This window comes from Eulemur rufifrons, chromosome 3 (assembly GCF_041146395.1).
Source record: "Eulemur rufifrons isolate Redbay chromosome 3, OSU_ERuf_1, whole genome shotgun sequence".
NCBI lineage: Eukaryota > Metazoa > Chordata > Mammalia > Primates > Lemuridae > Eulemur > Eulemur rufifrons.
The window spans coordinates 45,855,796-45,868,395 of record NC_090985.1 but is presented as its reverse complement, the minus strand read 5'-3'; the positions used below and the strand labels follow the sequence as shown (position 1 = coordinate 45,868,395).

The 12,600-nt window shown below is 36.9% G+C and overlaps 1 protein-coding gene across 1 annotated transcript in view; it reads left to right on the top strand.

Annotated features, from left to right (window-relative positions):
- The first annotated feature begins 5,398 nt into the window (after nucleotides 1-5,398).
- The window catches only part of SLC30A8 (solute carrier family 30 member 8), a 31,703-nt gene continuing 24,501 nt past the window's right edge, over nucleotides 5,399-12,600 (top strand). The window contains exon 1 of the mRNA XM_069466060.1: nucleotides 5,399-5,469. Coding sequence (XP_069322161.1) covers nucleotides 5,399-5,469 — 71 coding nt within the window. The remainder of the gene's footprint in view (nucleotides 5,470-12,600) is intronic.

Below are 12,600 nucleotides of genomic sequence, written 5' to 3'. Positions count from 1 at the left end.
AAATAAAATATATACTTCATAAACATTTCAACCACTGAGCCCCAATATTCTCCCCACCCAAACACTGCTAGTTTATTTTTGTATTATTTAATTGCATCTATGAGACTTAATAAAATATTTCTTTTATTGTTTTAGTATCAATATTTTATCAAGTGTTTCTTTTCAAAACAAATACAAATTGCATTTTCACTGGAACATTTCTACAGCTCAATCTCTTTAAAAAATAAAAATCGTAAAAAAATGTTATATGATCCTAATTTGTCAAGAAGGAAATAAAAGTCATATGGCTTTCAGTATGTTTTCAAATAATGTATGAAATATCAGAAATGGTTTGTATCTTACACATGTTTACTTTAGATTAAAATAAAATTTTCATAATGCTCTTTAAAATACAATCCAATTAAATTTCCAATGTTTTCCTTTTCATGTTTCTGGATGGAAATTTTAAAAAACTCACACTGTAGTAATGTGAGTTATCTTGCTAAAGGAAATACTTCTCCACTTGGAAATAATAGGTCTTCATAGTCTATGTGAGAATACATAAGTCCGGAATATTTAGTAGGTGTTTACACTGGTTGAGTTTGAATTTCCTCACCTGTTGTGGAAAATAGGTGAGTCCTGAGGACTCATTCTGAATGGCGCTCTACTGGTATGGGGCAGTATGAGGCAGGCATACATCTATAATTTGAGAAAGTTGAGCCCAGAGAGTTTGAGAGATCTACCCAAAGTCATACAGCTAATGGCTGAAGTTGTCAGATATTCTTTTTAATAACTTCTATTACCTTGATAGATTTTTTCCATTCATGGGTAATTCTTAGCTTTCTGCTGAGTCTGGGACCAATTTTTCAGGACAGTCAAAACATTTTATTTGTACGTGGCCAAGTGTATAGCAATTCCCAGCAATAGAAAACTGGTTATACACCAGAGACTACACTAAGAATTTTTATACATACTGTTTTTCTTCTTCTGAAGAACTCTGTAGGATGGATTCTATCAGTGCCTCCATTTTATAGAGGAGAAAAATGAAAAACACAGAGGTCAAACAACTTGTTCAAGGTCACACATCTAAGGTCAAAAAAGAAACCAGAACTAAGTCTATCTAACTTGAAAGACCATGTATTTTTTTTTTTTTTTTTTTTTTTTTTATTTTGAGACAGAGTCTTGTTCTGTTGCCTGATAGAGTGCTGTGGCATCAGCTTAGCTCATAGCAACCTCAAACTCTTGGGCTCAAGCAATCCTCCTGCCTCAGCCTCCCAAGTAGCTGAGACTACAGGCATGCACCACGACACCCAGCTAATACATTTTTTAAATATTTTTAGCTGCCCAGCCAAATTTCTTTCTATTTTTTAGTAGAGACGGGATTTCACTCTTGCTCAGGCTGGTCTCGAACTCCTGAGCTCAAGCAATCCTCACTCCTCGGCCTTCCAGAGTGCTAGGATTACAGGCGTGAGCCACTACGCCTGGCCAGAAAGACCATGTATTAAACCACTTCACCACACTGCCTCTCAACACAAACAGGAAAGAGCCAAACATGGTGAAAGTCCACAATTATTATTTAAAAAGAGACACATTTTTGTGTCTCTTTTAAAAACATAGTTACATACAAACAATGGCAACATGAAGTATTACTGAAATAATAAGTTTAAGCTTTGGGAACACAAATTGTGAGAACTTGGTACTTAGTGTCTAGGGACGATCATAGTAGCTTTGCATGAACACACACCCTTTCTATAAGTGAATATTACTCAGCTATAAGAAATAACGGTGATATGGCATCTCTTTGGTTCTCCTGGAGAAAGTTGGAACCCATTCTATTAAGTGAAGTATCCCAAGAATGGAAAAATAAGCACCACATGTACTCACCAGCAAACTGGTTTCCCTGATCATCACCTAAGTGCACATTTGGGAATAACACCAACTGGGTATTGGACAGAGGTGGGGGCTGGGAGGAAGGAATGGGTGTATACCTACTTGATGAGTGCGATGCACACTGTCTGGGGAATGGACACGCTTGAAGTTCTGACTAGGGGGGATGGAGTGGGGGGAGGGGATGGGTGCATACCTACATGATGAGTGCGATGTGCACTGTCTAGGGAATGGACACGCTTGAAGCTCAGACTCGGGGGATGGGGGGGCATGGGCAATATATATAACTTGAACTTTTGTACCCCCATAATGAGCTGAAATAAAAAAAAAGAAATATCAAACAATATGTAAGACACTTATATAAATTATTTTTGCACAAGCATTAGCTACTGTTTGTAAAATCCTTTTAAGAAATTGTTGCCGGCAATAGCTAGCGTTGGGTATCCAAATCAGTTCTTTGCTTATGTCAGTGATGTTTTGGTGGCTGACAGAATATTTATTCCCAGAGGTAACTATTATAGATTGCATTTTGCCCATTCAGTTGCAACAAGCTTGTGATGGAGAGTAGGCGGAGAGGACAACCTGTAATTCAGGATGGTTTAGAAGCTGGTTGCCTAGGAAACTGGGACGAACAACATGATGCCCACCAAAAAGAACTGTCAACAAGATACGGGATTCTCTTTTTTGATCCGAGCTGCTTTTCAAATACATATTCTGTGCTGCTTGTGAAGCCTAATTAGGGCTGTTGGCTCTTAATGGGCAGTTGGCCCTTGGTGAGAAGTTCATGCTAAAGTAGACCAAAGATTGTTAGCCAGGAAGGATAGAAAATTTTTCACACAAAATTTTCACACAGAATGAAATTGTGCTGACACACAAATATTTGGAAGGGGAAATGATGGTGCAGCTACAATGAATTTTTAAGAGGATAAGGTGATCAACAGATGTATATTTTACATCACAACATACAGGCAATTCTTGATCATAACTTATCTGCCTCTAAATGAATAGCAGCAAAACTTACTTTTTTAACATAAAAATATTTTATTTACTACAATCCACTGTTCCCTGCTCTTAGGCTATTCACAACAGAAACTTTGGTTTAAAGTAATCATCTTCAAGAGTGACACTTAGAAATTCATAAATCTTTGATGAAAATGGCAACTAGTTTTCCAATATTTTTCAAATACACACATTTATTTTTTTTTTATTTTTTTTCCAACTCTATTGAGTAGTTTATTATTTTTTTTCTTCTTTTTTTTTTATTTTTAAATGTATCGTACATGTCCACATATATATATTTGTAGGTGTCTATAGGTGTGCATATATATTTAAGTTGAAACATAAAATTGCTGATATTAAACCATATACAGCCTTTAAAATGGCAATTTTATATTGTTCAACTTATAAATAAATAGAAGGGATCATAGGATACATTGAGGGGGGCAGTATTTTCTTATATTTTTTGCTTCGGTCTCCCATTCCCTCTTTTCCCTTCTCCACCTTTCCCTGTCCTATATCAGCCCCATCCTACTCTCACTCTATCCTTGTCCCACAGGCCATCCACAGTAACGACCTGGTATGAATCCTCCACACTCATAGACTCATCAACAGGCAGACTAGATCTGTGCATCCATACCCATACTAGTGACAAAGTTCGTGATGTGGAATCTCAAACTTCCAGAGTGTTTATTTCCTGCTAATATCTCTAGCCAAATAGTCCCTTTTCTGCTTTGAAAATATTGCTTATCTCCCCTTCTTTGCACTTATCCTTAATGGATTTCAGCCTGATGTAGAGTAGTTTCTTCATTTTTTGACATTCATTTGCTTGAATTCTATTTCTGCTCAAGCTGTGAAGTAGGGCACTGTGTCCCACAGGTGGACTAGTAATTCCTTTCTGGTTTTCTACTTTTGCCTCCACAGAAAAGCCTGTCATTTTGCAAAGTTGAGAGTGAGAATATATGTGAAAAGAATACTTTGATTTTTTATCCTGCTAACACTAACCCCAGAATTTCATGCCTTCTCCTGCATGGAAAAGTGGCCTCCCTGGGGCCAAAACTTTGGCTCCCAACTGTCAGGGCAAAGTTAAGGAACAGTTAGGCAGTGGGGTCCCATGAGAAGTCCTTGGGATTTATGTTATAAACGAGAGTGCTTGAAATCTTAGGATAGATGCAAAGTACAGCTCCACCACGGACGTGACAGGAGACCTAACGTTCTCACCCTCAGTTAAAGGACACGTGTCCTCTCACTGCAATTGCCACTGAGCCCCATTATCCTTCTAGGAGACAATATTAATTTCATTAGGGCCCTGGTGGGAGATCTCGGCTCAGCACACTGGCAATTTCCCATGATACAGGGCCACTGGGTTACTCTGGGGATTAAACTACTGAGTTTTCTCGCTAGGAAGTTAGTGTGCGTAAGAAGACAGCAAGGACTCCTTGATGGTCTGGGTTTTACCTCTCCTTCTCCACTCTGCACCCCTTACCCCTGCATGCATCTGTACAGGTCTTAGACACCTTTCTTTCGGCCCTCATACAAATGCCAGCTGTGAGAGCAGGCTCTGGCCATTGGGCTATATAGTCCCTTCTCTTATTTGGGAACGAATGTGTTTTGCAATGAAGTAAAAGGTCAATTCCTAAGACTTGGGGAGTTGAAGGTCTCTCTTGGGAGCAACTCAGAGGCTCTGTTCCTGAGAGTTGTGATTGGTATGCCTGGTAGGGTTTCCTTGGGGGAGTCTTTTAACCTCAGTAGAGGGTACCCTAGCCAGGGAGAACACAGCTCATTCAGTTCTTGCATGATTGAGAGCTGTTATTTACTCACAAGCGAAGTCTGCCCTTCTCCCACCTGTCAAAAGTGTTTCAAAGCTGCCACATCAGGAACGGTTTCAGATCACAGGTTTCAGTAACTAATGACCCTTGTCTTCCCCTTCAATATTCAAATCCCAAAATGGTCCTAAGAGAGGAGTAGTAAATTCTAACAGCTGCTTATAGGTCATTTTAGAACTAAATCCCAAAAGAAATATGTGAGATTGATAGAGAGAACCCCCCCCAAATAAAAAAAGAAGAGGGTGAAATAAAAAGAAAAGATGAGATTAGTGTATTAGAGTACAGAAGGGTAACTATTTGCACTCACCCAGGTGTGCTCTGAAGGTCAAATCCTTACATCAGCAGTTAGTAGAAAACCCTTGAGCTCCCCTACCTCTTAGAAAGCACAATTGAATCAGAGAGCATGGGAAAGACACACACACACTCACTCTTCATATGACTCCACCTGCAAATCTCTCTGGGAAAGAAGTTTTTGTGGGTGAAAGAAGGAGACCAGTTAATATACCAAGGAGGTTGTGATTTTAGTAGAACTACCAAGAGCATTGGTGTCAGAAGTTTGTTATTTTATACCTGGAGCCCTTTTATTTTTATTTTTGGAAAGTATGTAAATAATTGCAGTGCTGCTTTGATTGCAAAACTGGACAGTAAGTTCAACAACAAAAACAATAGCAGCAGCAGCAGCAGAAGCAACAGCTTGTATCCTGGCCATCATGGAGTTTCTTGAAAGAACTTACCTGGTGAATGATAAAGGCACCAGGATGTACGCCTTCACGCTCGACAGGTAACAGACATCTGGGTCTACTTCCCAATTTTCTATTTTGATATTCAATACATTTCTAAATCCTATAGCTTCTGAATTGCAAACTTTTGCTTTGCAACTTGGGAACATTTTGGAACATTTTATAAGTCATTGACTGACTTGGATAATTTATAGACTGAAAAATTGCAATACGCTATATAGTTGATTTGATTCCTTAAATATCCTAAGCACAAAAAGGAAACATTTTATTAATGTGTTTTTCATCTGTAATTTTTCTTGCAGAAAACATACATATATGACCAAATGTGTTTACTTTCCTTTTCTTAATTATTTCCACTTTTAAAACAGGTAACAAATTATATTAAATTATATTTAGAAAAAAGACTTTCAACTATGTGGCAAAATTGCGGTTGTATTGATCTTAAAATGAATTATTTTCTTACTCATAAAATACCATTATCAATATATTAATACATACCTATAATAAGTATGGCTGATTTTAATTTTTTAAATAGTTATTGTTCTTTTTAATACCTCCCACAGTGCCACATGCAATATAGTCATTCATTTTTCACTTGTTGAACAATTATTGATTAAACACACCTGTGCTAAATGCTGGACATACATAATGTAAAGGAAAAAAATTTCTGGTCCCAGATCTCTGTTTTTTAAAAACTTAGTCTAATGGGAAATGCATCTAAGAACTAGGCAATTACAAAATAGCATGTTAGTATCATGCTGGGGGCATTTAATGAGAATACATCTAGAGAACCTACATCTTACCCAGACTTTGGAGTCACAGAAAGATTTTTCAGAAGTGATGGGCTAAGAAATGAAAAATAAAAAGGAATTACAGTAGGGTTAGGGAAACCCTACATAGAAAGTAGGTTTAGGGAAAGTTTTCCAGACTGATATAACTGCACAGTAAAGATAAAGACATATGACTACGAGAGCTTGGTATGTTTGGGGAGTTAAATCTGAGTGGGGAGCAAAAAGAAACACATCTAGTATATATAAATGAATGAATAAAAATCTGAAATAAATTCATGTTAGGAACAGAATTTAAGAGAATACTTACCCATTAATAATATGTATAACATTTTTGTTTGTTTCATGGAACCAAATTAATATTCTAAAGAGTAGCTATATTATGTTTGATAGCGTCAAATATTTTAGCAACAGCAAAGAGACTTTTTAAAAGGATATTTATAGCTTTGCTTAAAATGAAGAATTTAGCACGTCTATTATTTCACATCAGAAGAATTATTTTTCTTAGAAAATCATATTAGATATGATTTATTGAGATCATCAACATTAAAAACAAAGCCTTGTGTTGAGTGGTTGTTGGATTAGGCAGAATTTTTTGACAACAAATTGTTAACCTTATGAACACTATTATTAGAGCATCTCTACATTATTGAAATAAACAACTCTACAGTATTTCTCCTCTCATTAAAATGGACTATTAACACTCTGTTGCACAACTAAGCCAATCATGTATAGTTATAGGGTCTTATTCACTTCATAAATGGGTATGGTTTTCAGGATACAATGTTTATAAAAACTGTCAAACTCATTTTTATTTTCTTGTCAAATAAAAAAAAATGAAATCTGGAAGAGTTTCTTTATTCTGATTTCTCATTTTACCAGGCAAAAAAACTGAATGCCAGATAGAGCAAATATCTTTCTCAAGGTCAGACGGCTAATTATGGCACAGCTGGGCTCTGGACCCATGTCCCTTGGTTGTGAATTTAGTGTTTCTCTTTCCCCTCTACCTCTCCTGCACACACAAGTTCACCATGTGGCCTCCTGAATCCTTAATCGACTTCCTCCTGAGGTCACATATGCCTAGATTCCCTCTTATTCACTTCCTCTCCTCACTTCTCCTGATCTCCTTTCTCATTTATTTTGTTCTGTTTCTATTCCATAGATGACTTTGTTCCCTGATATTCCTCCTCTTTTCTTCTTTGTTGCATTTTTTCTACTTTTCATGAGTTTTCAATTTAAATTTCAATGAGCTGTTAAGAAACTAAATCTGAAGGAAACAAAGGGACTGTTTCATTTACCAATTGCTGTGCATCAAACTACCCCAAAACTTAGTGGCCTAAACAATCATTTTATTACTCACAGTTCTGTGGGTCAGGATTTGGGCAGGACTCCATGTGGGGTCAGCTGGGTTTGCTCAGGAGACTGCATTCTGCTGGTACCTGGCATAGGCTAGAAGGTCCAAGAGGGCTTTACTCACATGCTTGGGGGCTTTGTGTTGGCCTTTGGCTAGTGGTCTTCATTCTTCTTCTCATGGCTTCTCTCTCTCTCTGTGATGTGGTGTCCCACTGTATCAGGTTAGCGTGGAGTTCTTTATGTGGCAGTTCAGAACAGCAAGAGAGCAACAGTGGAAGCTGCCAGTTCTTAGATTGTGTAAGCCCAGAACTGGCACAGCGCCATTTTTTACCACAGTAACTATGTTAAAGCAAGTCCCAAGGCACAGATTCCAGGGGTGGATCATAGAGGCTACCTCTTGATGGCATGTGCCTGTTGGGTAACAGAAATCATCTTCAGTGCTTTATAGAAATTTTATCACAGGAATCAGTGATATTGGGCCCTGTAGGTGTCATGAACCCTGTTGTGTATCCTCTCCTTTCCCTCCATTTTCTATTCCAATGATGGGGTTCTCTATGCTTTGGGATCATGGCAGCAAAAAGATAGTTGAGTAAAGTCAACCTATGTAGTCAATGTGTTTTTCTTCATGCTGGGTGGGAAGGATTGAGTTTCTATTTTTCCCAAGCAAGGACAGGGACAGATGGTAGGATAAACTGCTGGAATATTTTCAAGAACCATTTAACTGGTGAAAATTATATTTTAAAAAAGTCTCTGAAAGTTGTCTTAAGGGCATGCAGAATATTAAAAACTATTTATTCAAGAAAATCTACTAAATTTCAGTAAGAAATGACAGTCTGTAGCCCTTGAGCAAAGACCTGCTCCATTAACCTCCCCTCTTCCCCAAGTTAAGTACAATGGACGCTCTACTCTGAGTGGATGTAGACAAAAGACAGGGCTTCCTCTCCTCCCAGCTTCCATTTGAGGTCTAGAGTTCACTCTCAACGTGGAAAATTGCTGGAATCTCTTATTGCCCCAGCTCCATGCTGCAGAACCTCTTTTCAATGTAGACATGGCCAAGAGGACCATGGTTCCCTTCCTCCACCCAGCCCACAATCATAAGGCAAAATCTCTAGCCCATGAATGGCAAGGTACTGAATATCTCTGCCTTGGCTCACACAAAGGATATAGGTTCTATTCCAATAGACACAAGCAAAGAAGACTAGGGACTACCATCTCCATTAAGCCCTCCACTTATGGAGCAAGAATGTCACTTCAGAAATAGATCACTGACCCTTCTGTCAGCTCTTGTCCAGTGGTGTAAAGATACTAGCCATGGGAGAGGCAAGCCATAATAATAGAAAGCTAATGGAAGAAGCTGGCAGAAGAAAGAATCAGTGAACTTGAAAATAAATCAATAGATATTATGCAACATAAAGCACACAGAGAAAAAAGGATGAAGTAAAATTAACAGAGCCTCAGGGAAATGTGGTGCATGATTAAATGCATTAATATGCATAATAAGAGTACCAGGAGGAGAACGAGAGAGGAGCAGAAAAGTATTCAAAGACATAATGGCTGAAAACTTCTAAAATTTGTTGAACATTAATCTACATATCCACGATGCTCAAAACAAACTCTAAGAAGGATCAAGCAAATTCTAATCATATCTAAACCCTGACATATAGTAGTAAAAATATTGAAAGGAAAACACAGAGAGAAAAGAAAGAAGCAAAAGAAAAAAAAGATTCATCATGTATGAGAGCATCTCAGTAAGATTGACAGCTTTCCCTTCCCACCTCATTTAAAGTGGCTTAGTCTTCCCTCTCCAGTTGTTGCCCATCACACTGTATAGTCTTTGTTACTATTGACTCATTTACTGTTTGTCTCCCTCTACTAAGATGTAAGATCTTTAGATTCAGAACTTTTTTCTCACAGAAATGGTAACATTAGCACTTTTAATAGTGCGTATATGTTGTAGACATGCAATAAATATTTGTTTGTTGAGTGAATGCATGAAATGTTGAAAGCGTAACAAAAACAAAGGGATTTTATATAATCAATATGTGAAATAAGAGGGCAAAAATAAATATTACCAGCTCTATTTTAGAGATACAGAAGCAAAGGGGTTTAACTTCTATCACCAAATATTTAATACAAATCAAAGAAAAAATTAAAAAATGCTTTCCTAAGAGTACAAAAATAAAGCCCCATTTTCTAAATCCCTTTTTTTCAAATTGAGAACATATCACACTAAATATTTTCTGCTTTTTTTTTTTTTAAATTTTAGATTATGGGGTTACAAATGCTTTGGTTACATATATATAGGGTGTTGGGCAGGTGGGAAGGGGTGGAGGGGATGGGTAAATTCACACCTAACTAGTGGAGTGTGCACTGTCTGGGGGTTGGGTACACTTGTAGCTCTGACTCGGGTGATGCAAAGACAGGATATCTAAATCCTATTTTAAAAGATGAACTTAAAGTTCTAGGCTACTGGCATCAAATTTTCTAATATTTCCCTATTTTTTCTCTCTGTTTTTCTCCCTATTTTATCTTTGATACTGCAGTAGATTTCTTTGAGCTATCATTCCTCCTTTTCAAAACTTTGACCATAGTTGAATGCATGGAAATCTATTGGGATTTATTCATTAATAGTAGATTCACATTTCATTTCTTTATACATCATAGAATTTTCTTTTTATAACCTTCTTTTTAAAATAATACTTCTTAGAATTCACATCATTTTTCAGATCAAGAGCCTGATCTGAAACTTTGATCTAATGAGATGACAAGGAATGGTTTTTAACTTCTTTTGGAGTCATAAACACTTCTGGGAGCCCATGAAGACATGAAGACTGTGTGCTCTTGCCTCCCCCATAATACACACACATATAAACACACATGTGCATTTTGTATGCAATTTCAATGGATCCTCTGTAGCCCACTTTTGGACTTCTGGCTTAGCACTTCAAGGAGCCGTTTCAGCTCAAAGTATATCCATGTTGCTTAATCTTAGAATCTAGGACAGGGAAGCTGTAGAACAAAGTAAAAATTGCCCAGGTTGTTCACACTTTTCCCTTTGTGTTATTAATCAGAGTCTGTTCCCTGGGTAGGATTCCTGCCTCGGCCTGGCTTTTAAGCTGCTCCAGGATAAATTCTCTCTCCTGGTCACTTACTACCTGTTTTCTTCTGGCCACAAGATTCATGAAAAACATAAAATAAAGCAAAGCTTCCTATGACCACAGCAAACCAGGGATTGCCAGAACAATTGGCGATCTGCCTTGCTCATGCTGTACAAGAAAAGAGCAAACCTTCATGATGCTTTTGTGTTGACTCCTCTGAGTTGATGAACCTTGGTGACCCACACTACCAAATTCTACTGTTGTTTATTATCAGTGTATATGTTACATGACAAGGCAAAAATCTACTCATTTAAAGATATAAATAATTTAAGTATTACTTTGTTGGTTCTTATTCCAACAAAGAAATTTATTTGGAACCGCTCAAAATCCTGAGTGCCATTAGCATCATTGATAAAAACATTCCAAAGTCAATTTGGCAATATATACTACATCAAAATCCTTAGAAATTTAGGTACTCTGTGACCAAGTAATTCCCTTTTTAAGGTTCCATTTTAAGGATATAATATATCAAGCAAAGATTAACTATAAGGAGATGAATAGTAGCAGTGTTTATATGAGCAAATAATTGGAAAAAAATGAATTATCCAATAACAGAGAACCAGTTAATTATGCTATGACATATCTTCTATATTAAAAATAATGCTCTCCATATCTTAAAAATAATGCTATAGAAAATTTAATAAATTGGGAAAATGTTAACAACATATATAGTTAAGAATCAGGTTCAGAAGCTGTATCTTCAGTAGGATCCTCTTGTGACACTGTCATCTTAATCATATCCATTCTAGCCCTTCCTCAGTGAGTTTTAGCCATGTGATTTGGGTAGAATTTACCCTATTCTCAGCTTTAGGTGTCAGCATTGTTGGGTTTAGCCAATCTTTTGAGTGCAGCAAGACCGAAGCCAATCAGCCCATCCATATTCCTCTATCTATAGTAGTTGGTTTTCATTTGGCCAAATCAGCCTGCACCTCAAAATTCTTGTTTAGTAGTTGTGAGAGGGGAGACTCTCCCTGTATGTGAAAAAGCAAGTACATAGCCTGATTACCTGTGGCAACCACTCTTACCATAGGAAGACCAGCTTGAGGTTGAAGCATAGTTGAGAACTACAGAGAAATGGATCTAGAGCCCTGATTAAAGAGTGCCTGGATGCCTCTAGGGATATTTTCAGTTGAAGAACCAATTAATTCTTAGTTGTTAATTATTATAGCAAGAGCTTTGTTTTCTGTACTTGCAACCCAAAGCATTCTGACTAATATGGACCCTAATCACGTGGAAGAAAACCCATGCATTTGAATAGTGCAAAACTACACAACAAAATATCAATAATACTTGTCTCTTGGAAGTAAAATTTCTAGTGATTTTTCCTTCTGCTTTGTGCTTTTCTGTAATTCTAGATTTTCTATAATGAACATTATATATATTGTTTTATCCTGGAAAAACCCCAAATATAATGATAAAGTCATAATAATAATTATCATCTAAACCAAAACCATCAGACTTTTAATTCTGGATGGTGATAAATGAAATGAAACAACTCTTCAGGTTAAAGCTTATTTATTTATTTATTTTCCTTTCAAAGCCAGAAATGCAAAGTTCTTAATTCCAAGAATTTCATTTATATCTTCAAATGAGTTTTTAAAAAAATTTTAAAATCTGGTTTGGACACACCAGCCGAGTGTCCAAAGTCTTTTCAAAGTGAAATAACTGGGAAGGAATTGCATCAAAGTGGGTCTGCTTCTTTCTCCTATTTCTTTGATATCTTTTCATCATTGGTGGTATTGACTGATTAAGAACTTGACTGAATAAAAGTAAAAGTTTCAGTAGTTGTGAATGCAGAAGAAAAGTTCTTGCTTGTTGCTTACACTTGATAATTCTCGTAGAAGGAGTTGTGGTTTATGTTTCTAGCCAGTTA